Below are 25758 nucleotides of genomic sequence, written 5' to 3' on the forward strand. Positions count from 1 at the left end.
TAGTGAGTTGGTCCAGCTGAAAAAGGTTGAAAAATTAGCACTTCGGAAGCTGTCAAAAGATTTCAAGACGCCCTAAAATTGTCCATATTTTGAGTTAGAGCCGATGAAGTTTTCTATAATGTTGATATAATTTGTCCCAAAAGTAGTACAACACACTGTAAAAGTTTCTTTGAGAAAGCGCAGGTGGGATTTTTTTAATTTTCATTTATGTTTTAAAAGAAATACACTACGAAATAATTGTGGTCTCGGACCTTTTGTTTTCTTCCTTAACGAACGATTTTTCCTGTTTATCTATTCCTGTTCATTGTAAATTTGTGAAACCAAAATTTTTATCACAGTAAATCGTTTTTAGGGAAAAAGGTGTCATACAGGTGATTTAGTTTTCCTGGTAATTCAGTTCACTAAGTAAATACACTTTGCTAAAAAATGTGTCGGATTATCTTTTTCAGTGCAGGGATAATATATTTTATGAAAATGATTACAAAAGCAGGTAAGTCGAACATCTTCTGAATTCTACAATCATATGTTACCTCCTACGCAAAATGTTTGTTTTAGTCTTCTTCAAATTATCATGCACCTATTTTATTTGTTTCTGAAGGTAGAGAACAAGAAACAATACTACTTATCTCACGCCTTACTTTTCATTTATTCAACTCGCGCTACTACTTTTTGTTATCTACCCGTACGAAATTATAAGGCGTATTACGCCTGGAAATAAGGCGTAAACCAGGCGTAAGTGGTAGTTACGTGTCTAGATCCAGGCGTAAGGGAGCAGGAAACGTAAATTTGTAGTCCTCACGGGCGTAGAAAAAAGCAGTAAACCTGGCGTAAATTAAAATAAGCAAGGCTTAAGTTTTCTTACGGGCGTAAATTGAAATAAGCAAGGCGTAAATCTTCTTACGGGCGTAAAACTGTTGGTATGGCGTAAACAGAAATACCCATAATGCTTTGTTTAAAGGATCATGGGATTTTTTTTCAAAATTTGGCTCTTTGGTTTTAGTTTGCAAGAGTTAGATACATGGAAGCTTCATATATTCAGGGATAATTAGCCTATTTTGTGCTTTTTTGAAGAATCTAAAATTGGAAATACTGAATCAAATAAATTAATGAAAATTGTGAAATAAAAGGAAAGTAGTAATACATGGTAAATAATAATAATGTGAGTATAACTAAGTTATTAAGTATTATGTTTTATCAGAAATTTTGAAATCCCAAAACCTTTATCCTTGGATAATAACATTAAAATCTTTTACTTGAAGTTAAATTGCAGTATTATCATTTATATTTTAGTTCAAAAGACAATAATTTTCAAAAAGAACTTAGTTAAAATGCTACTTTTATTTCAAGATAAAATAATTGTCATAATTCTTATTTGAACTTAAACTTATTTGAGCCAGTGTCTGCCTCAAATGTATTTATTTCTATATTAGCTTCTTCAACGGTTTTAAAATATTTCAAGTTTTTTGTCAAACAATAAGAAATAAAAGCAACAGAACAGAAGTTTGTATCAAATACACAAAAAGTACACAGCTAGGTTAATACACTGAACTAAAATAAGTGTAGTATTATATAATATTACACCTGGTTTATCTATTGACCAGGCGTACTCATTTGCATATTACGCCTATTTTATTGTGAACCAGGCGTACTCATTTAAATATTACGCCTAATTTTACGCCTGGTTTACGCCTCAGTTACGCCTAGTTTACGCCTCAGTTACGCCTGGTTGACGCCTGGACATGCATTTTGTAAACACTGCAATGCCGCCAGGATAAAGTATGATTTTTACGCCTGATTTCCGTGTCATATACGGGTGTCACAGTTCGTACAGGAAAGAGTCTCGGGTACAGAAATTTAATGTCACACGATGCAATGATAGAACTTGTATATTTTGTGAACCATTCATTTTAGAATGATTCTCAGGTCGAGAATAACACTACACAAGCCAGACTTATAAATATACACTTATATGATGTGAATTAAAAAATCGCTATCTTTTCCATTCATTCAAGCAATACTTGACAATGACACGAACAAGGTTCATGAATCAAATAATACACACATTGTTTCGTTTAGTGTTGTGACGATAATACCGTTTTAAATTACATTTTGTTTTGTACTAGTAACTAAAACACAGGGAAGAAATACATTATTAGAGTTTAAAAGATCTATACAATTAAAATTTTACACATATTATATTTTACTTAATAAAGGCTGCTTTATGAGTTTGACTATCCCTCTGGTATCTTTCGTCCCTCATTTATATTCGTATCTTATATAAATGAACAATTTTCCATTTTGAATTGACAGTTGTTAAGGTCTCTGCATTGATGACAAGCCGTTCTTGTGTATTGATAAACTAAACAGCCACGTATTCAAATGAGCGTTAACATACGGCTAATGTTGATATACACATGTTTATAATTGCGTCATCCACTTCATCTAAACATTGATGGCTAGTTGTTCCATTGGCAATCATACCACAGTTCCTTTTTTTATATCGTCAAATAATAATAAAAAAAAAATCCAGTCCGTATCGTCTAGTTTTAAATTACGTTTCAGTTACAATAACAGTAATATGAAACGATTTTCAAGTAAAATACTACTTAGGACATTATTGGTTTAATAACTTCCTTAACTATATTTTAACATTTAAACAATAAGAAATTCGTTTTAGGATGGTAATAAATGTATAAAATTATGTCCTCTGTGCACGTTTTCTACCTTTCGTACAGATACATAACGTATTTTCGACAAACAATTATTCGTTCCAAGACAATTGATAGAAAATGTTCGGGTTTTAGTGTCGAATTTGCCGATCGTTAGCTGATAATAAAGAATCATCACCAATTAATGGAGCACATGAGAAAAAAAAAAACAACCTGCAAATACAGAGCGATATTCATTTGTTTTTTTTTATGTTTTCCATGCACTTATATGTGTTAATTAAGCTTTGTCATAACCGTTGTTAAATGATTTGGTTTTTTAGAAAAACAGTTCTGAATCGATAAATACATGTACCATCTTATTTCCCCGTTTGAATACTTTTCTATTTTATTGCGGGTTTCTCTTTTAATTTGTACAGGGCGGTTGCCGAATTTTTAACAAAAGGTTGCATGGTTAATCAAACTGCATACTGTAAAGATGTAGGCTAATTAGAGTACGCGAAGACAATGCTTCACCATTTGTACATTTCTAGGGATTGGATATAGATAAAGAATTCTCTTGTATGAGAAAGTCTATCTACCCTTTTTTTAAATTATTTAAGCGTAGCCATTTACGTTTTATATAAATCATTTGAAACTTTTTAGGATTGAATTTTAAGTATTATTGTCTTTAAGAAAGCTGTTGTTTGTAATTATTGCCTGACCTTTAGACTGGACCTATCCTATTTCATTACATTTTTAAACTTATATAGTATTGACATGTATATACCCGAATCGATGTACGGAGTGATTTTTTTCATCACCCTAACCTCAACTCTCAATATTTCCACCAAAATCATAAAAAAAGTAATGACAGTTTTCAATTCAAAATGTTATAAGTCACTCTCTTTGTAATGACTCCAGGAAGGGTCTGTGGGCGGCCTGTTTCTAAATGTCTGTCCCTATCCAATATACTCAGTGTTCTCATTGTATTCGAAAATTACACAACCTGCCCCCGGACGGCCTTTATTACAGGACCTACCTATAGTATGTATTGTTAGTTTGTTTTCGGCCTCAACATGCATGAACTATTTGTCACCTTAATGTTCATTTACCAATGTAAATGCAGAGGACGGGAATTGCAACTGTTACAGCTTTAATCGTGAGTTTTTTTTTTTAACAATAACCCTAAATTTAACAGCTGCAGATGTAATGGTTCTACATGCTGACTCTTAGATTTTAACCTGGCTACTGAATGCAAACTACATTCCATATACTTTATTATTTTTTAACAATGAAATTGACAGCAAGTTGAACTCGATTTCAGAACACTGAAAGCATTAACTTCTTACTTTGAAATAGTGTACCGCTCATATTGTTGTCAACGCGCTTCACTTCGATTAAACAAATCGGATCAGTTGTTTCATTGCATTTATTCATTAGAATATTTTTAAGTTACTCAGGGAATGTTATAAAAAAAAAATCTGAAAAAAGGAGGATTAAACATTCTTATCGCTATGAATGGAAGGTAATTTTATGTAATTTACATGTTAAAAGTTGGCGGTGACTTTATTTTCGGTATTGGTTTTAATTTCGAAAAGCAGAACCTTTCTTGACCTTGAATCTTCATTTATGGTTCAATTCAATATAGAACAAATATATATCTTTCGTACAGTGTAACGTACAAAAAGGTCGCATTAACTGTTTATGAAATAATAACTCGGAACATTCCCTGTAATCTTTTCGGAATATGCAAATTTTAACATTGTTTATGAATATATTCTTTCGTCTCGTATCTGCGATGTCAACATCACCTACCAATATAACTCAACATACAATAAGGACCCCTTGGTAATATTTGCCACAGGGCGACAAACATTTTCGATTAATACCCTTAAAAAAGATCATGTATTCGCCATCCACAATACGAAATCATTATTGTATTATGAGTTTTTGCTTTCGTCCCTGAAATAAATTATGTTAACGGTCTAAAATTGTAGATCAGCTGCTCTGTTTAGATCTTCTATATGTTATCAGTTATCTTCTTTTTCATGCTTTATAGCAAGGAAAGAATATACATCATAGTTATCATTTTTATTTATATTGTTTTGTCAAATTAAATGTTGATTATATTTTTTATCATTTTTATATACTATTAAAATTGTTTGGTTTTATTCTTTTCTTTTTCTGAAACCGAATATTTATTTAATGCACAATAATATTCTGTGTTTAAATAAGATCTTTAATGGGTAATAGTAATTTTAAAGTTATCCGTACCAACGGAAGACTATAAACAGAAAACGTATTGCAATTATAAATAATAAATGAAACAGAACGTTCACTAGCAAAATATGTCAAGTTAAATCAATCGAACATTTACGGATTTCACTGACATGTAAAACAAACATATTTCATTATTAAATATTCCACTTGCTTACTGAAATATAAGCCCAACACCAAATGGCATATTCCTTATTGGTGACATTTTGACAGTGTGGATTCACATAGTGATTACTACATGTAGAACAGGAAACGATCATTTTGGAGTTGATGCCATTATTCCGAATATTTTCATATTGTAATACCGGTATGCAACTGGTTCTTCTTATTCAAAACACATTCCATTTCAGTATGTTCCTCATGGGAACACCAGTTTATTAGATTCGATGACGATACGATCAATTGAACAGGTAACTTTACAGTAAGTTGTCTTTTGACAAACTGTTATAAATAAAGGCAACTGTAGCTGTAGTATATCGGTGTTCAATAGTCATAATTAAAAATTAAAATCAGGGCAACACACTAAAACCGAGGAAAACACATCAACCATAAGAGGAAAACAACAGAACAACAGAAACACTGAACTACAACGAAAGCAATCGCCAACATACATACAAACGGACTTTGTGATATCAACTGCAATTTACCTAAATTAGTACAGGACATTTTCAGAAAAAAAAGTTGTGTGTAGAACCTATGGCTTACCAAACCTCCCGCTTATATGGCAATATTTACAATACAGCTAAGATGACAACAACACGTAACAAATATACAATATAATCAATCACAAGAACACTCAGCACAGATAAATACATAAGTAAAGTAATTAAAAGGTTTAAAAGTCATGAGTGATCTGTAATTTGAGGGTTCGATACAATATCAATTCCCAAAAGAGGGGTTTGTTCCGTTCATTGCTTTTTGATCAGGTTAGCAGGTTAACAGAAGATAAGAGTTATATATACATAAGTGAACGACGCACTTAATAATTCGCGAATGTACGTAGCATGAGAAATATATAGTTGTTGTTTGGACACGAATTGGATATTTTTTTATACTTGAATTCTTTGATTAGTTATTTTTCAATTGTACAATAAGCTATTTAATGGAAATAAGCAGAAAATGAAAGGGACGTTATCTTTTTTCTACGCATTCACAATTTGTTCTGATGTAACGTCATCAAAAACGCCTCAACAACACAAATTATTGATTGACGTCAAAGGAATTAAATTATCGAGTTTATTTCACATGTGAAGTTATCGATTTTTTTTCACTGGGAAATCACGGTAATACATTGCACACAATGAAATAATTATTTTATAAAAAAAAGCACAATAAATTTATCCAAAATTTTCTAAATGACTTTCTGTCATTAACATACCACACAAAAACACTAACACATTACGCTAACATCACTTTAAGGATTACTATAATCTTAAAAAAGAAGCTGTATATCAAAATGGAAGTAAGAATTTATATAAGATCACGAATAATGCAATCATTTTAATAAAAACCTTCTAAATTGTAATAATTAATGTATTTTTTTTTATCGAACTGTAGAAAGTTTCAACTTGAGATTATGTGAAAATTCTCTACCAAGATTAGTTAGCTGTTCAGGAGACAAACAAATAAGATTGACAAAAATAAAGTACGGTGAATTTCCTTGTCAGGAAACCAGTAACAATAAAATATGTCACTCAAATGTCGGAACTTACTTCAATGACCATTGTGTTGGACATAATAATTGTACGCTCCCAATCGATCTATTGTCTAATAACAGTTGCCAAAGACCATCGAGACGTTTAAAATTAGGATTTGAGTGTTCTTGTAAGTATGATAAAGCTTAAACATACTTTGGCCAAATACTTAACAAAACTATATTTTGTCTTTAAAATGATGTAAATGTGTAATGCTTTTGTTATAAGGACTAGAATGCTAGAGAAGATTAACATTGATTTTAAATCAGAACTTGTATTGTAGAATGTGAAGCGGGTCATATATCAGTTAAATAAATGAAATTTGGAGATACAGTTACAGTTGCAGTTATTTGTTGATAAAAAGATCTACACATAAATTGTGTAACATAACATTTTTAAATAACAATTAATCCAACGTGTTCACGCAATCCTTTTCATTTCGGCTGAAAGACAATATATAGTGTGTACATCCTTTGCCAATTCTTTATATCTATTAAGGTCAGTCGTTTTATAAAACGGAAATTCTAAAGAATTTCCTATACTGCATGTTTCCAATTGTATGTTCACACCTTGCATTTATGTGGTCGGGTCTCTTATATGAAATGTTTAACTCTGTTTAATTAATTATGAGAAAAGGGGTCTCTATATATAACACCGACATGACTATGTTTTTAAGATTTTTGTTATCTTTTTATTTGCCTAGAGCATCAATGAAGAGACATTTAATGTCAAGTTGGTTAGCTGGTGCAGTATCATTTGTACTATTAATATTTTCACCTAAATATATAATAAAATCTACTGACAAATTAGATCAATATTTTGAAATTTATTGTGTATACAGTCATTAAAGTACATGTATGTTAGTTTTAATTGAATCGAGTTTGTTTTTTGTGTTTTTAGGGTTTTGGTGGTTTGACAAAGATTTTACTGTGAGTACATGTTCGAATTCGTTAGCAGAAGTTAAGTGTTCTCGTAGGTACCATATTCATATTAGAAATGTCAAGCCATACAATGATTATAGTGGATGTGCTAGTTTTGATGGAAGTTCTGCCAAAAAACATCTTATAAAACTATGCGATGACAAACGCCAGTGTGTGTCAGATACAACTATGGACTCGAGTCTTTTTCATGAAAGATCAGCCATTGTTTCCTATGAGTGTACAGGTAAGGATGATATAGTTTTCAACGGTTTCGGTACATGTACATCTTTAGATTTCAAATGATTGGCTTTGAGCGTTCCTGATGAAGGTTAATCCAGAAAAGCGGTTCGGACGCATAGAATCATTAAACATGTTTTTTTTAAACTATTTCACATTGAATACACATGTTTTAACGGTCAACAGAACATGCGAGTTAAGATCCCAAGACATTTATTACGTTAATCAATATCATACCTCAATGAATTTCAAAAGACAAAAACATAAAATTGAACATTTTTCCTCAAGCTAAATCGTCCAACATAATTTCATCTCAGATTCCTGGTAAACTGTAGAATTATCTATCATTAGATTTTATAATAAAGCATACGAAATAATGAAATATAGGTTGTTGGGCAGTTAACACAAAGTGTGGATGATGAAATAACCCTTTGAGAAATCTAAAAATAAAATGTATTTGCTGAAAACCTCTCCCCTGTGAAGAAAAAAAGATAGGTTTGCATAATTTCCTACTGGAAATGTATTGAAAAAACTAAAGCTGAAGTATATTCATGAACCTTTCGGCAATCAAGTTGTTCGACAGGTTTGACATATTCCCATGGGAAGCAGTAATTTCTCACCTTTAAATTTATTGACGACTTGTTTCGAAATTGTTATAAATTTCAGTTTAGGGATGGCATTGCACAATGTAGGGAATAAAATATAAAACAATTTCCTGTAATAATATATTTGATTTATATAATAAATAATTTTCTAGTTATACTACGATGATTCATCACAACGAACATATTTAAAATGAATAAATAAATCTTATAATGACTTCAATAATTTTCTAGTTTCTGGTGTTCATGTCTCTTCTGCATCTTCTAATGATTTGTATATTTTGTACATGTCTGAAGTAATGTGTTTGGTTTCAAAGTAAGTTATACCTGTAGAAATCTAACAACGAAACGGATTTCACGTTCGAATTCTTACGGTGATGTCCTTTGTTGAGATACAGTGGTGATCACTTCTAAACTCTCATCAAATCTGTAAGAATCTGTCAGGAGAACTGTTCTAGGACAATATGTAAACAACTATCATCCTGACACCGTTTAGGCAGTTCTAATCTTGAACTGATTTGGTCAGTTCTATCTAGAACTGATGTAGAAAGTTCTACCTAGTACCGATCCTGACAGTTCTATCCTTGATCGGTTTTAGAACTGATTTAGTCAGTTCTACGATTAGAACTGGTTTGGACAGTTCTACCTAAAACAGCTGTAGACAGTTCTACCCTAGAACTGATCCTGACAGTTCTACCTAGAACTGTTGGGTCAGTTCTACCTAGACATAATTCTGACTGTTCTACTTAGAACAATTCTAGGGTAGAACTGTTCCAGGTAAAACTGTTCTAGGACAGTTTAGAATAGTTCTTTAACATATTATTCTGACAGTTCTAACGAGAGGTTAGAAGTTATCTGTACTGCAGTAATTCAGATACGTTCCATATACAGTTTGCGGTTTGGGTTTTACTCATTATCAAAGGCCGTTCATATGCAAAGTCATGTAGTTGTTACATTCCTCTTCATTTGATAACAGTTGGGGTGTTCTCTTATTGGTAACATTATCACATTTTCTTAATTATATTATATCTGAAAAAATATTAGGTCAAAAGATTCGTTATCAAAAATTACTCTAAACATTTAAATGTACCATTGTCTTTCATAATTTCATATTGGATTTTGAACATGTTTATACCTGTAGTAAACTAGATACAAAACGAATATCACGCTATCTTACAGGGATGTCCTTTATTGAGATAGTAATCAGATATGATCCATGGAATAAACTATGTATAAAAGTTTATCAATTGAGTACTGAACAGTTATATCTTTGAAAATTGACAAAGAAAGGTCATCACTCCAGAAATTTTACGGTCGCCTTCATGAGCTGATTGGCCATTATGACAAAAGTGTGTCAAAAATCATATCTGATATTTTTCCTCAGTCATAATAACCTTCCATCACTACCGAATTGAACAAAGAAATAACACGACAGGTGCCGTATACGGTTCAAGATATACTTACCCTTCCGGAGCACCTGATTTCACTCCCGGTTTTTAGTGGAGTTCGTGTTGTTTCTTATTTCTTATTTATAACTGTTCATGTAAATAGTTATCAAAGGTACCAGGATTATAATTTAGTACGCCAGACGCGCGTTTCGTCTACATAAGACTCATCAGTGACGCTCATATCAAAATAGTTATAAACCAAACAAATACAAAGTTGAAGAGCATTGAGGATCCAAAATTCCAAAAAGTTGTGCCAAATACGGCTAAGGTAATCTATGCCTGGGATAAGAAAATCCTTAGTTTTTCGAAAAATTCAAAGTTTTGTAAACAGGAAATTTATAAAAATGACCACATAATTGATATTCATGTCAACACCGAAGTGCTGACTACTGGGCTGGTGATACCCTCGGGGACGAAACGTCTACCAGCAGAGGCATCGACCCAGTGGTGTAAATAGTTATCAAAGGTACCAGGATTATAATTTAGTACGCCAGACGCGCGTTTCGTCTACATAAGACTCATCAGTGACGCTCATATCAAAATAGTTATAAACCAAACAAATACAAAGTTGAAGAGCATCGAGGATCCAAAATTCCAAAAAGTTGTGCCAAATACGGCTAAGGTAATCTATGCCTGGGATAAGAAAATCCTTAGTTTTTCGAAAAATTCAAAGTTTTGTAAACAGGAAATTTATAAAAATGACCACATAATTGATATTCATGTCAACACCGAAGTGCTGACTACTGGGCTGGTGATACCCTCGGGGACGAAACGTCCACCAGCAGAGGCATCGACCCAGTGGTGTAAATAGTTATCAAAGGTACCAGGATTATAATTTAGTACGCCAGACGCGCGTTTCGTCTACATAAGACTCATCAGTGACGCTCATATCAAAATAGTTATAAACCAAACAAATACAAAGTTGAAGAGCATTGAGGATCCAAAATTCCAAAAAGTTGTGCCAAATACGGCTAAGGTAATCTATGCCTGGGATAAGAAAATCCTTAGTTTTTCGAAAAATTCAAAGTTTTGTAAACAGGAAATTTATAAACTCTCTGTAACTTGAGGGTTTTTGGGTTCTGAAAACTCACAAAACCAAAGGACATTTACATGAACATGTCCTTTGGTTTTGTGAGTTTTTACTTACTCCTTGATTTTGATTGTTATTGTCTTGTCTATATCTATACTGACAGTATAAATAAGGTCGTTGCATTCCTTTATTTATTTGTTACAGTTTTGTCACACAAGAGAAGTTTACGGTTCATCATGTTGTATAGGTTTTGCACATTACCAAAGACCGTACAATGGTTTGTGCTTTCTCAAATTATTTAAATGCAAATATATTGGTAACACGTATTGTTGTAATAAGTCAGGGGAAAATGATATTGTATAGTTTTTTTTCTTAATCAGTTTAACGGCACTTTCTTTAGTTTGGTGAATTTGTATGACATTATACATAGAAGAATCATCAGTGATAATTTGTTTTTCTTCTTTTTTTCAGAACCCAAAAACCCTCAAGTTACAGAGAGCAATCAAGACACATCGTCAGGTTAATAATTTCGTATTATAATTGAGATTTAACATGTATGTTTAGAATCAACAAATTCAAGAAAAAACAATGATCTGTTTTCTTCAGCTGAAACAATATGTACTATTTTGCCAATTTGATTTTGTATTGCATTATACAAGTAATTGAAATCATTAAAAGTGTTTCTGTCGTCTACCTTTCGTCGCAATAAACAGTCGGATGTTTATGCTCGTTTTTTCTATCTTCTAATGTTTGCCAACTTATTCACTATACACATGTTGAAATTAATGTTTTCGATTTCAATGAACGTAAAGGCCGTTAGTTTTGTCGTTTGAATTGTATTACATTTGCTATTTCGGGGACTTTTAAAACTACTAGAGGTTTCTAAACATCTTACGAACGGACAAAAATTGACTTCATTTGACGTAACTCGTCGTAACAAGAAAGGAAGGAGCATTCATTTATTCAATAATTTTAAACTATCGACTGTGATCTTCTTCCCTTTGAAATTTCTTTTACATAAAAAAAATACATACATTTTGGAATACGTAAGACCATTTTTAGTCGTAGACATGTTATGTTTACTTGATATATATAATATATGATATACAATTTACGGTTTAATCAAACTAGTTGAAATCTAATCGATCAATAAATTATGGCGAAGATATAACATATTTAGGCCAAGGACAGCAATCGTACAAAATATTTCGATAAACATGACATTTCGAAATTTTTAGTCCATATATGAAAAAGGGTAAATATAGAACTTTGGAATGGAAGAGGCTAGGCATCTTTTTGAATCTTATCAGTGATTAGATCAATGAAAGAAGGTCTTTCGCAAACATGAGGTAAAACTAATCTAGGAGTGAACACCTCTAGTTTTTAATTTGAAAAAAGGATCTTCGGATCCGAGATAACTTCGTTGCCCCATCACGAAAGTCCAAATGATCACTTCTTGACATTAGATTATTATAACTGATTTATATCCTAGCTAAACTGTTAAAGTCAAGAAGATAACGAAAGGGAAACATTGAAATAAATATTTGAAAAAGAAACTCTAAAAAAACAGTTAACACTTAAAAAAGATATTCTGTAATGTATTTAGGTTGCTTTTTTTTGTTTTGCTTTCACGGCAGTTCTTATTATTGTTGTTAGGATATATTTAATTACTATTTATTGTTTTCGTGGAGTTTCTATGTAATGCATGTATTCTTCGTTTTTTTTCTGTTTTTTTTCTTTTTACTTTGGGAAATGAATTTTAAGGAAAAACACCTTTTTAAGACTATGTAACTATCAGTTTTTTTGGTGCTGTAGCACTCATACTTTCAACGAGAATACACAAAACTCTATAACTTTACAATTGATCGTGTGCACCTTTATATTTCTGCAACGTATTCCCAAAAATAATTTAACAGCAATTCCGACCAATTGAACCTAGCGCACATTGTGACTTTCCTGTTGGGTACTTTATTCTAGGAGACAGAATTTACCCAGACCTGCTCTTCTTTTTTCGTTCAATATTTATAGTATTTTTACTTGTTTGGCATTCTAAATATTTTGATATGGGCGTCACTGAAGAGTTTTATGTAGACGAAACGCGCATCTAGCTTACTTAATCCTGGTACCTTTGATTACTATTATTAAGAATGTGTGGATAAAGTGGCGGATCAAATTTTCACAAGTAGGAGCCCGCTGGCGGACATACGAAGGGCCCCACAATGCCAAGCTTCAGTGATTCCCTAGATAATCAACATTTTTCTCACGAAAGGAGTGGAGGGAGTAGGCCCCTTCCCCTTCCCATTGTATCCGCCTATAGGAAATATTAAATGTAAAAAAGTAAACTTGTGTCATCTCAATCACTTTTCAATCCTCTTACAAACGCTAATCTCGGCGTGAAAAGCATGGAATACTTGCAACAGAACGTTAAACAATAACAATCAATCAAATTAAATGCAAATCAGACGCACCGATTTTTTTTAACTACATAAGGGAGATAAGTCGAACGCATATATTCGACATGTCAACAAACGAAACTCAACTTAAGAATACGTAACATTCAACAAAAGAAAATAAATTGGAACACCGATGTTTAACAACAAAAATAAAATACAAGGTTGCAAAAAGAACAGACAATTGTTGAACACACTCCAATATCGGAAGACATTTATCGTGGATTTTATTATAAAAAAAAATACAGCTCCTTAACGATACGTTCGTAGAGTTTCGTCCGTTGGTAAGATTTTGAGAAACCTCAACTATGCGGTATCGGTTGTACTCATTGTTGAAGGCCGTACTTTGTAGCTGTTCGCTTCTATGTCATCTGGTTGAGAATTTCATCGGCAATCATATCAGATCTTCTTAATTTAATGATAACTGAAAAATAATAAGTCAAAGGTTTCGTTATCAACGAATTACTCATGACAGCTGCATTTATAATTCTATTACATAAATACAGATTGGGTTTGAACGTAGTTGATACCTGTAAAAATCTAACAACGGAACGAATATCACGTTTGCATTCAAACGGTGGTGTCCTTTTTTGAAATAGTAATTAAGATACGATTAATATACATATTATTTACTTGAAATAAACTCTTCACTACAGTTTATTAATTGAGTACTTATCTGTGAAAATTGTCTGTATTGGTACTTACATCATGTACATTATAGATTAGGTCGTTTTTTTCATATTGAATTGTTACTATTTAGTGGTACACGGCATTTTTATGGCTTACTATGAGGTATTGGTTTTGCATATTGTCAAAGACCGTACAATGACTTATGCATTCTCAATTTGTTTTGATGCAATGTTATTGCCAACACGTTCACTGTACTGTTGTATATGTCAGGAGTGAATTAACATTGCAAAGTTTAACGACACTTTCTATACTATAGGTGTCATTTATATGATATTAATCATTGAAGATTCAACAGTAATAATGGGTTTTCGTCTTTTTTACAGGATTAAAATACCCTCTAGTTACAGAGAGCCACCAAAGCACATCGTCAGGTTACTAATTTCGTATTATACTGGAGATATTACATACATGTATTGTTAAACTAAACAAATTAAAGAAAAAACAATGATCTGTTTTTCTACAGCTCAAACCATATGTAACATTTTGCAAAAAGGGTTTTGTATTAAAGATTTAAGTAATTGTAAAGTCGTTAAACTTGTTCTGACCACCTCTTTTTGTAGCAAAATACAGTAGGTGAAACCATTTTTTTGTGTGCATTGGTATTTAAATACGTCTTAAGCAGATGGAAATAGGTAGACATTTTTATAAATATGATCTGTAATGACAGTTAAAGACAAGGATTACATACATAATGAAGTTACATTTGACCAACCAAACATTCCTGCCTATTTATAACATACGATCTATTTGTGTTCTACTGTGTAATGTAGTTGTTAAACATTTATCCGTTTTGTTAGACACACATATAGGTATGTTTCAAAGTAAACTGTTACAGTAATATTATTTAATAAAAAACAACAAATATCCTAATTAAACAAAAAGCTACACATTTTTGTAGTATTAAGATTATTTTCATTAGCTAAATATTTTAAACATAAAGATTTCTAGAGATAAAATACAAAAAAACAAAATGATTGAATTTGCTGTTCAAAATTTTCCACAAAGAGGTGTATAAAGGATTTGTTTGACGTTAGAAGAGTCCCCTTAGATAAGACACACAATTTGATATACCAATACTTTAATACTTAGATGCGTATTTATGAATAAAACACAACCTATTGGACGCTTCTCAACATGGAACTTATTATCAAAAAATATAAGTTCAACTACTGGAATTTTAGAATAAATTGGTATTCTTAACTTAGCTTTTTTGAATAACATAAATGAAAAAGTAAACACATTTAAGAAGTGTCAGTTGAATATCTCTTATTGACCTAATGAACCTGATCATTAAGATACGTACATGTACTATACTTTTTATCGTTAAGTCATTGTATATGATGTTTTGAATGTAAGTTGTCATTCCTTCTTCTATTTATTATTTGAAACACAACTACAATATAACATATAATTGTCTTCCTGTTATTTATATACAGTAACAGTTTAGAATCTGCTCCGAAATAATGCTGAATGACATTATAGATATAATCAGGCTAGGTCATTTTCTATTCATCTTTTCATTGATATATAATTTAAAATACGTAAATAAATACTCATGTCATATTTTCTTCAGATCATGAACTTGATATGACAACCATCTCCGTTACAAATGTTACTGCTGAAAGTAAGCTTATAATATTTTTATTCGAGCTATGCAAAATACATATTTACATTATTTACCATTTAAAGTGTCTTTATGTTACTATGTTTACCTTAAAGCAAAATACAAGATCTCTGGCAAAATAAACAAACAGGTCATTGTATTTTAAAATTGAAACAAGTATCAAGCAATGCAGGGATAGTACAAAATGAAACACTAGTTCTTTGGTATAAATATATATATATATATATATACCGTTGGTTGCATATTATTTCTGCTATATCGGAACACACATCGATCGTTGTATTGGTTTACACAAAAATACATTTCTTGGTGTGTAATCTTGACTCGATATTGTAAGATTATGTAAAAAAAATAGGACAAGTGGCGATAAGGGCCACTTTCGCTGTTCTAGATTAATGTCCCTTTACAAGTGAAAAAAATCAGCGATTTTGCGGTTTTCGTTCTCTTACTTTACTTTGCCTCAAACAAATGTTATGAGGCCTGCTCAATGCTTATAACCACAAAAGGCCATTGCAGTCCCTACTTCTTTGGAAGGGAACAAATTGAAATCAATACGTGCATTGTTTGAACCATTTGTTAAGTTGTAATTGAACGGAATATCAGCTTGTCTAAAGTATTACTGTTTTCATAAAAAACTAGTTTAATTTGTCATAGATGACACTCTGCCTAAACTGAGGCTTGATGATGAAAATCGAGTAAAAATCCATCGACATTCTCTCGGACATTTGTACCTTTGTAGTCTAGGATGGGATGATTTCGATGCTGAAGTGCTATGTAAATCTTTTAACATAACCTGGATTGGAAAAGCTACTTTTGTTGACAACATGCTAGATTTGCAGACTGTTCCTTATTTACTGCAATGTAGCGGACTTGAAACAAGTTTGTTCGATTGTAATTATACGACGGATGTAAAAGGTTGTAATATAAAAAAAAGTAGCTGGTGCCATATGTTGTGAAGGTACGCAAACTTCTTTGTTTTTAACATATGTTAATTATCATGAACGGTTGTATAACAATGACTGTAAGTCGAAATCCACCGTTATATGAGACAAAGGTTTACGGAGAGTATACTATCTCTGCAATAAGTTAAAATAAACTTTTCAAGTTTAACAAGTGGTATTAAAGCTTCATTTAATATATTTTAAATGAAAGTTAAATTTCTTTCTTAAACATGTTAAATTAACATGATTTAGGCGTAGGTATATTACCTAGTATATTCAAATCTGTCACTTTTAAATTTATTAAAAAGAGACAAATTTTGACAGTCAAATAATAAAATCTGAGCAAAAACGTAGAATTTATAAGCATTGCATTTCATTACTTGATGTAAACTCAATTAAGTGTGCTTTAAATTATCGATTTTTGATTGGTCTAGACAAGAGGGTAACATTTAAAAATGTCATCCTCTCAGCCATTTGATAAAGTAAATTAACACCCTCGTATTAGCCAATCAAAATATGGTATTTTATCTTTTAGTATAATAAAAAAAAATGTTCCATGTTACATCGATATGATTGTAAAGTATACAAATTGATCGTAATAAGATAGTAACATGACATAATAGTATAGTGAGGTAACAAAATGGTATAAAAGGTTGGTCAATTTTATATTGAGATGTTTTTATAGTATTAAATGTATCTTTATGATATAGCAATATCACATAATAGTAAAGTAAAATGACAAATCAGTATGAAAAAGAAGTATAGTCACTGTGTTAAAAAAAATCTTCAAAACAAAAATGACATCATAGTATGAAAAGGTAACTCCATTTTATATCAAAACATCTTTATAGTATATACATACATGTATCTTAAGGATATAGTAAATTGAAAGAGTAGTAGTGTCAAATGTCGTAATACAAAATGTAATAGTATAGACAATTTGCTTCATGTTATATCTCAACCTGTTATTGATATGATTATTGTTATCATAGGGCATCTGTGGCGTTTCATAGTTATAGGGTGACATAACATTATCGATTTATATTAGAGTGAAATAAATGGTTGGGAGGGTTCGGTATAAATTCTGCTTTATATGACATATGGGAGTACAAAAACAAGTATGAAAGAAGAACTTCTAAATTCGAACTATCGGATTATATAAAGTCTTCTGAAATATCAGTCAACCATATTCAACAAATATATTTGAGATCGAAAAATCATAAAGATAGAAGATAACCACCGGATTTCCGAAATTTGGAAAAGGTCTTTATTTTGTACCTTTTTTGTGGTACTACCACGTTTAATAACTAACTTAGCATCAATGTATGATATAAGAACGTGTTTTGCTTTAATACCTCATATTTTAATGTTATCACTCTTAACGTGCATGTTACATTTGCTGTAAGATGTGTAGCAGCCATATAATCAATCGTATTTTTATTATTCATTATTTTAGTTTCATTTCTAATGCAAGGGAAACACAGATATGTTTAGGTGTGTTTTATTTTCTTCTCTAGGTACAGCCAAACCAGAGGAATGTGTCACGAATTCCTCTTCTAATAAAGCTTCCGCCGCATCCTCAACTTTAGGTATGCAATACGTTAAATCACTTAATATTACTTACGACCGAGATTATGTCTTTGACTGAGTTCAAAATCAATTTGAGACGGTGTTTGGCCTTGGGTTTAGGTTTTAGCATATATGATCTTTGGTAGAGTTACGACTAAGATACAAGTTGTAGGTATTGTTCTGATTCATTGAATCTGTTTGAAAGTATATCTGCATAACAAGAAAATGCTAGATTTGGTATTAAGTGGTTTTGTTTCAACAAATATAAAAAAAAAAATCACAAAACAGTTGTATATGAAAGGAAAATCAACGTGCAGCGTTAGTGTCGTTAAATAAGAGAAAAACATTGTCAACACATTTCGAATTTCACTATAAAAAAATCAAGTAATTGGAGTTATTTCACAAAATATTTTCCGGAGAAAAAGTACTCCCACAGTGTGGATATGTATTGATTATCGTGTAAAAATAAATGTTTAGCTAGAGATTATCAAAGATTGACGATAATGATGCTAGGAAAAATGTTTAGATAAAGAAAATTAACTATATATTTAAACTACATGTAGATACATCATCTATTACAGTTATGTAACAAAAAACGATACATATCTTTTACATATTTGAATTACAATGTTTTACTATACCACAAGGGTATATACACTTTATTTCATCCACAACAACAGAAAAGTTCTTTAATTACAGTGTTATCTTCCAGTACTATAACTTGGTCACATGTCTTCTGTATTCCACGATCTAAAACACGACACCCTTTGTTAAAAATTTGCGCAGCGCATTGCAAAAAGAAAACAACAGGAATAAAGGAAAGAGTTAATATAAACAGGAGAAAGAAGATAACACACAATAATTCTAAAAGAAATTTGTAATATACCAAATCATTTAACAACTGCTATAACAAAATGTAATTTACAAATGGGAATGCATGGACAATTTGAAATAAACACATGAACATCGCTCTATCATCTCACTTATAAGACATTCTTAATGAGTTGGTGTTGATAATTCATCAAGATTATAATCGGTTAACCTTAGCACCAAAATCTGAAAGTTAATTCGCATCCAGAACTTTTGTTTAACAATCATAAAATGTAATATTCTTTGTCCATTATACGCTATTATCTCGCAATACATGCTAAAATCATAGAGGACGTAGTTTTTCCGTATACGGACCCATTACTCTAATAATTTCCTTAAAACAGTTTAATCACCACTAGGAATTGGGGATCGGTATGTTTATAAATACCTGTTTCATTCAACTATCTAACTTCATACTTCATACCGATCTATCGGGTTAAGCCTTTTGAGCTAAATCATTCGTAAACACAACATATATCGAAAAACTTTGTCAATAAAATAGGATTTTTTCACTTGAAATGTGGTGCCTTAATCATTACAGGTAATTTAAACTGAATCGTTAATTGATGGATTTAACACAGTCGACACCTTTTGTTATAATTCATCAGTTTTTGATTCGTTTGCCCTTACGGGTAACGACCTGTGTCTAGTACGATTCACTATTGTGTGTTCATCTTATCTGACTTTGTACATTGCTGTATCGGATGTATAATGAGTTTTTGTGATAAAATCAAATGTGTTGGTACACTTAGTATTGACGGAGTCTTATAGATTAATGTACGCTATTTACGCTCACTGGATCCGCCACTAGTTAGTGTTTAGTAATGAATCTGGAAAATCCGACATTATTTTTTACACCCGGATGACTTATTGAAATGAACTACGCATACGATCATACATTGGGGAGGGGGAGACTGACTTGCGTAAGCTTCCATCTCATTGTATAAACGGGAAGGTGGTAGATTGCTAATATTAGTTCAAGTTGTGAGTAATTGTATATACAAAAAATATATACCACGTGTCTTACTCATTAAAACATATTTAATCAAACTCATCCTTCGGTTTCGTTTGTTTAAATATATTAACTCATGCAAACCTAGGTATATACATTACTTAACCTCCGTTACATTTTAAGTGTACCTGTCCCAAGTCAGGAGCATGCTATTCAATGGTGAAGGTGATTCGTGTATATCATGTCTATCCTCACGATCATATATGTGGTTTATTTTTAATCATATCTTTAAAACTTAGGCCGTTAGGTTTTTTGTCTGAACCTTTTTACATGTTCAATGTAAACACCTTTAGTAGCTTACAAACCTTTATGATTGTTTTCTCATGTTGATAGACTATACAATGTCATATATTTGCTCATATACACGTCGTTTGAACTTTTGTGAATAGTTGTCGCATTGGCAATAATACTTCATCTCCTGTTTTGTATTGGTTTCATATAGAAGATACACAAACACGAGAGAACAATGCATGCACTTTGAAAATTTGAAACAACCGAACAGATATATCGATGAACAAAGACAATGATAACCGGAAAATACGTAAAACTGTAGCATACTTAGTAATAGAATAAACTTGCTACGATGTCAAATATGATGGTTCGTAATCATTTCCCTCCCCCCACAAACATGCAATATCTGTCGTAATGTTTGATGATCAGCACGGAAAACAGGTTAAATTCCAATGAATTAAGCATGTTAAGGTATACAAAAACTAGACAGGGATTAGGGTCGTGGGTACAAATAAACGCAGAGGTGACAAACATGAATGATATACCATTGAAATACACATTTGCTTGTATAATTAATCATTGATTTTGATTTAATATAATACTTTTTCACTTTAACTATATCAATGAACATAATATTTTACAGGAGTTGCTGTTGGAATACCTGTTGCACTATTTGTAGTCGTCGGCATCATTGCAGCCAGTGTGGTTATCCGGCGAAGGTATGAACAATACATGTCAATATTTGATCAGCAGATTTTTTATAAATCATTCCGTGTAGGATGTTTGATGTCAACTTTTAGATTAAAATGTGTTGTATTGCGTTGCATAAGCTCAGACATATTGTAGAGTGAACGTTACACGTTGACGTCTTATGATGTGTAAGTATATCATTTACCAATGTTCTGTCATGCAATAATCACCTTTGATTATATTTGACATTGGTTATTACGGCAACATTTCAACATTTTTATTTGAATAGGAAGACAAATGTTTGCTACTTTCTCAACACTAGATGTTTAGCATTTTAGGAAGAAACTAAAATAGTACTAAATTTAAAATATTTTATAGAAAAGAATAAACAATAAACTTTCTTATGGATTGTTGTGTTTTGGCAATAACATCTCATCTTCTGATTTTTATATGTATTATGTTTGAACGGAATTGTAGTTTATCGAGTGCTAATGAAGTATTAATAACAGACTAATATTCATCTTGACTTATATCGATACTATAAACATCTGGATGGGCGGTTAGATCCTAAATGTATCTTCATAAAACAACTACAGTTTTTAGAAAATGTTATTTAAAGAAAAATGATCAGTTTTTGTCTTATATACATGTATCAATCTTTGGCTATGAGCAAACATAAGTACTTCATATTCAAATAAAAAGTATTTAAATATTGCTGTACTATCCAATGTAAAGTAAACTCAAAGGTGATTTGCATCTGTTGATTTTTTCCTGTTGCATGCTTATAAAAACCTTTTCAAGTTTACTCATGACCGACTTACAATAGTTACATCCGCATTCGAACACTACACATTCAACTGGCCAATTTCAATATCATCAACATAGATTCGCTGTATTTTTTTTACTTTAATCTGTCTCCTTCGTCGATTTATAATATTATAACTTCATTACATTACTTTTGCCTATATTCATAAAATAATAATTTATAATCTAAAACATGAATAAAACAATGAGGCTAAACTGTATTGCTAAGTATTAAATTATTTCGAAATGTTACCACGTTAGTTAGAACAACGATTGTCCGCACTAATACGGAAAGACATCGTCGTATAGCAGACAATATTGATCTTAGTATAACATAAAAATATCGAAACAAATTTTACGCTAAAATATGATATAAGTAAGTAAGTAAGTAAGTAAATTTTATTTAGATTCGGCATATATATACATAATAACAAGCAAAACATATTGATATATTTTGATTAAATAATAGAAGGTGAAAGAAGCACAGACCCTAAAAGTTTTAAGAGCCGAAAAGAAAAAAATCACTAACTTCCATGACATTTGCAGAGCGAGATAGAGTTAACCTTCTAGTACTTGTGTACTTGTGTACGATAGCTAAATGTATACATCTTGATGAACAGCTATGTTTAATCTTTATGTTTTCGTTATCAGTTCTGTACACAATCCAAACATAGGCATGTATATGTTTTTGTGGAAGTATACTGTGGTCAGCTGTACCAAGCAATATTTTACGCGAGTCATGCCATGCTTATTGTATTTTTGTTTATTGTCTTAAACCATAGCAAAGTATTAGCAACATAGACCCCACCGATTCAATGTGAGTATAGGTGCTCCAGGAAGCAGTACCTGGTAAACAAGTGAAACCTTTCATTAATTTGAAGAAAAAAAATATGACGGATTTATTACCTCAAGTTAGTTACATGTATATGCATTTGACTTCGGTGTTGTTTCATCTAAAATTCGCTTATTTAAGATAAGACTGCAATCTCCATAATCTTTAAGTTTAAATGACTCACTGTTCACCTCTTCAAAAATCCTTTTCCCATTATTACTTAAAATTTGAATATGTTTTATGTATGATAACTATTTAAATGTATTGTACAATGCATCAATCCAATTGAGCAACTTACCAGCACAAATTACTGACAAATGTTCTGTTTTACAGATATATTCGCAAAAACTCTGATACAAAATTCTCAAACTTTATGAGTAAACAAACAGATGATAACTATTTTGGTCAGCAAGATATAGCACTCCCTCAGTATCCAACAAATAACAGGACATTGTCCAGCCAGGCTACGAGCAGCACAAACACACAAGGAACTGAATGCGGACAAGGTTATAGTCATCCATCTAGTGACACACATTCACCGTATGCCATGTCTAAAGAAGAGGTATACGATAAGGCTAATGAAAGGAGGGATGTTGTCAAAGACAGAGCCGTATATAGCCGTGCTATCGACACCGTGTATGATTCCCCTGAACAACACACCAGACAAGAAAGAAAAAATGGGACCTATGACCACGTTTTCGGTACAAACAACTGAAGATTATTACGACAAAACTACATATATTTAAGAAATGACTGTAATATTGTTTCTGTCTATAAAGAAATAACATAAAAAATTTGGTGCACACTGAATAACGCGCGTAGCGGGTTATTTAACAGTGTGCATCACATTTTTTAAGCTATTTCAAATAGACAGAAAAAATATTACAGTCTTCTTATAATTTAATTCTAAATTCCATTTTAAACGTAGAAAACCATGAAAAAACGTTGATGACGTCACGGTCACATGACTAAATTATGTCTATGGTCTCATAACAAAATAACGTCAGCCAATCAGAAGATGCGTTACATCCAAAATTAAATTATTTGTTACTAACTGGATCTTTCAAAGTTTGATGGATTGTAGTAACCTCTTTTCTGTGAAAAAATTAATCAGGCTAATTGGACTGTAATTATACCCACCGGTATTGATTTTAATCTTTTAAATGGACTTTTGCATATAGCATTTATATACACGCAGACGTAGAGTTGAATAAATAAAATAAACTGACAAAAAATCAAACATTTATTTTCCTTTCTTTTACTTTCATAACTTATCACAACAATCACTCTAAACAATATAAACAATTAGACAACGACAGGACACATCAAGATACATGTTAGATAACTTGGCATGAAATAACGTACGCATAGGGCAGATAATTCCTGAAAACTTTGTAGGATGTAACACCATCCTCCTTTAACATGTTGAACCGCTTAAAAAGAAAATTTCAGAAAGTATTACATATTAAAAAAAATTGATACATGCACCATTTCACCCCTAATTATTATCTATATAGTGATAAATATCATCTCTAGTTTACAGTATATCGCAAGACGCCGTACAGAAATTAAGTTGTTATTTTGCAATTCGCCGTAAAACGTCATGCGATTCGCCGTACAATGAACAAACGCTGTTTTCAACATATTCTTAAGAAAACGTCTTTTTGATAGCGAACTTCAATACATACAAAGTCATACTATCGTATTCTAAAATTTAACTGGAACAAGAATGAAAAATAGTTAGATATCAGTCCAACGGGGCGACAGAGGGCGATTGACCTTGAAATCATCTGGTACCAATTAAGTGCACAGCTTTGGAGAAAAAAAACAGAAAAATTTGTCTTTGTTTGCTACTTGTTGGCATAATAATTAAAGCTTTATATATCAGAAAATCGTTTGAAAAGCGTTAACATCATCGAAACGGTAAAAAGTCATTCAAACTCATAAGTCAGAATAAACTTACATCGAGTACTAACGATTGTACTTAAGACAGTGAACAACACACACCATACAAAAAGAAATAGACTAATAATGAAATTAAAAGCAAATGGAAGTCGATTTCAGGACACTTTGAGTTTAAAACAAAGCCAAAGCCTTATTCCTTAGTTTGTAATATTTTACCGCTGATATTGTTTCATGGACACTCAATTTGGTAAGAGCAATCGAATATGATGTCTCATTCATTCACTACAAGATACATTATGTACTAAGACATGGTAAAGGTAAAAGTAGTGAAGGGAGGATTAGAAAGTACGAACGCTATGAACATGATAAATGACTATTTTTTGTAATTCACGTGTAAAAAGCAGGCGGTAAAGTCAAATGCATGTGTGTGAAAAGCTCAAAAATAGATGAAGCAGTTGTGTGGCAAAACTGTATTTTGTATCTTAGACTAACATTTCTATTAATGCCACATTTACATCATTTTATAAAAAGAAAAATCATTTGTACCGTGTAAAATTCTAATAAGTTGCTATGTCGTTCATGATATGTTTTACTAAGGAAAATGGAAAATAACAAGCATATCGAAATACCTTCTATAAGTTTTTTTTTTTCGGAATAAGCACTTCAATCTATAACTATGTTAGTGTATATTAATTAATCGTCTCGCACCTATGATTCCGGGAACCTGCAACTCGATTTATGAAAAGTACCCTGGTCATATTTGCCACTATACGACAGACATTTTTGATTACAACTTTTTAAAAAGATCATGTAGCCGACATTCACATAATCATGAATAACAGATCATTTAATGTTGTATTTTGAGTTGATGACTTCGCACTTTCATTAATAGAACATGATGCTAGTATTTTGTGACAGCGCAATGGAAATACTATACGTTCATAAGTGTAATCAATCGAATATAGCAGGATTTCATGTACATATTGAAAATAACTTTGTCGTTATCAAAAGTAATCTCGCATACTGGAATCTAAGCAATTTATTATAAATTGCTAAAAAAATAATAATGATTAATGAAATTATATTAAACAATACTTAATTGTGAATTTAAAAAAAAGCACGTACTTCAGTTTTTGTAACTTTGAATTGTCTTTCAATATGTTTAATCACAAGGAAGCTGTTAAACCAAGAGTTCCAAATGGTGAAGTTGAAAACATCCCTTAGTAAATTTTACGGACGCCATCACGAGTTGGTTGACCGTTATGGAATAACCGTTTCACAAAT

The 25758-nt window shown here is 31.5% G+C and overlaps 1 protein-coding gene across 1 annotated transcript; it reads left to right on the forward strand.

Annotated features, from left to right (window-relative positions):
- Nucleotides 1-352: 352 nt before the first annotated feature.
- LOC143044998 (uncharacterized) lies at nt 353-23774 on the forward strand. Its single transcript, XM_076217277.1, has 10 exons — nt 353-490; nt 6483-6749; nt 7520-7783; nt 11328-11375; nt 14320-14367; nt 15570-15620; nt 16275-16578; nt 18079-18150; nt 20887-20962; nt 22903-23774. The coding sequence occupies exons 1-7, from the start codon at nt 427-429 to the stop codon at nt 16574-16576; spliced, it is 1044 nt and encodes a 347-aa protein (XP_076073392.1). The 5' UTR covers nt 353-426; the 3' UTR covers nt 16577-16578; nt 18079-18150; nt 20887-20962; nt 22903-23774.
- Nucleotides 23775-25758: the final 1984 nt, after the last annotated feature.

This window comes from Mytilus galloprovincialis, chromosome 9 (assembly GCF_965363235.1).
Source record: "Mytilus galloprovincialis chromosome 9, xbMytGall1.hap1.1, whole genome shotgun sequence".
In the NCBI taxonomy this organism is placed as follows: domain Eukaryota; kingdom Metazoa; phylum Mollusca; class Bivalvia; order Mytilida; family Mytilidae; genus Mytilus; species Mytilus galloprovincialis.

What these genes read in the sequence shown, in the direction of transcription:
- LOC143044998 (XM_076217277.1), top strand. Translation starts at nt 427, where the DNA reads ATGTGTCGGATTATCTTTTTCAGTGCAGGGATAATATATTTTATGAAA. An exon ending in GAAAATGATTACAAAAGCAG is followed by an intron (nt 491 to 6,482) that starts GTAAGTCGAACA and finishes ATCGAACTGTAG; the next exon opens with AAAGTTTCAACTTGAGATTA. An exon ending in CCACCAAAGCACATCGTCAG is followed by an intron (nt 14,368 to 15,569) that starts GTTACTAATTTC and finishes TATTTTCTTCAG; the next exon opens with ATCATGAACTTGATATGACA.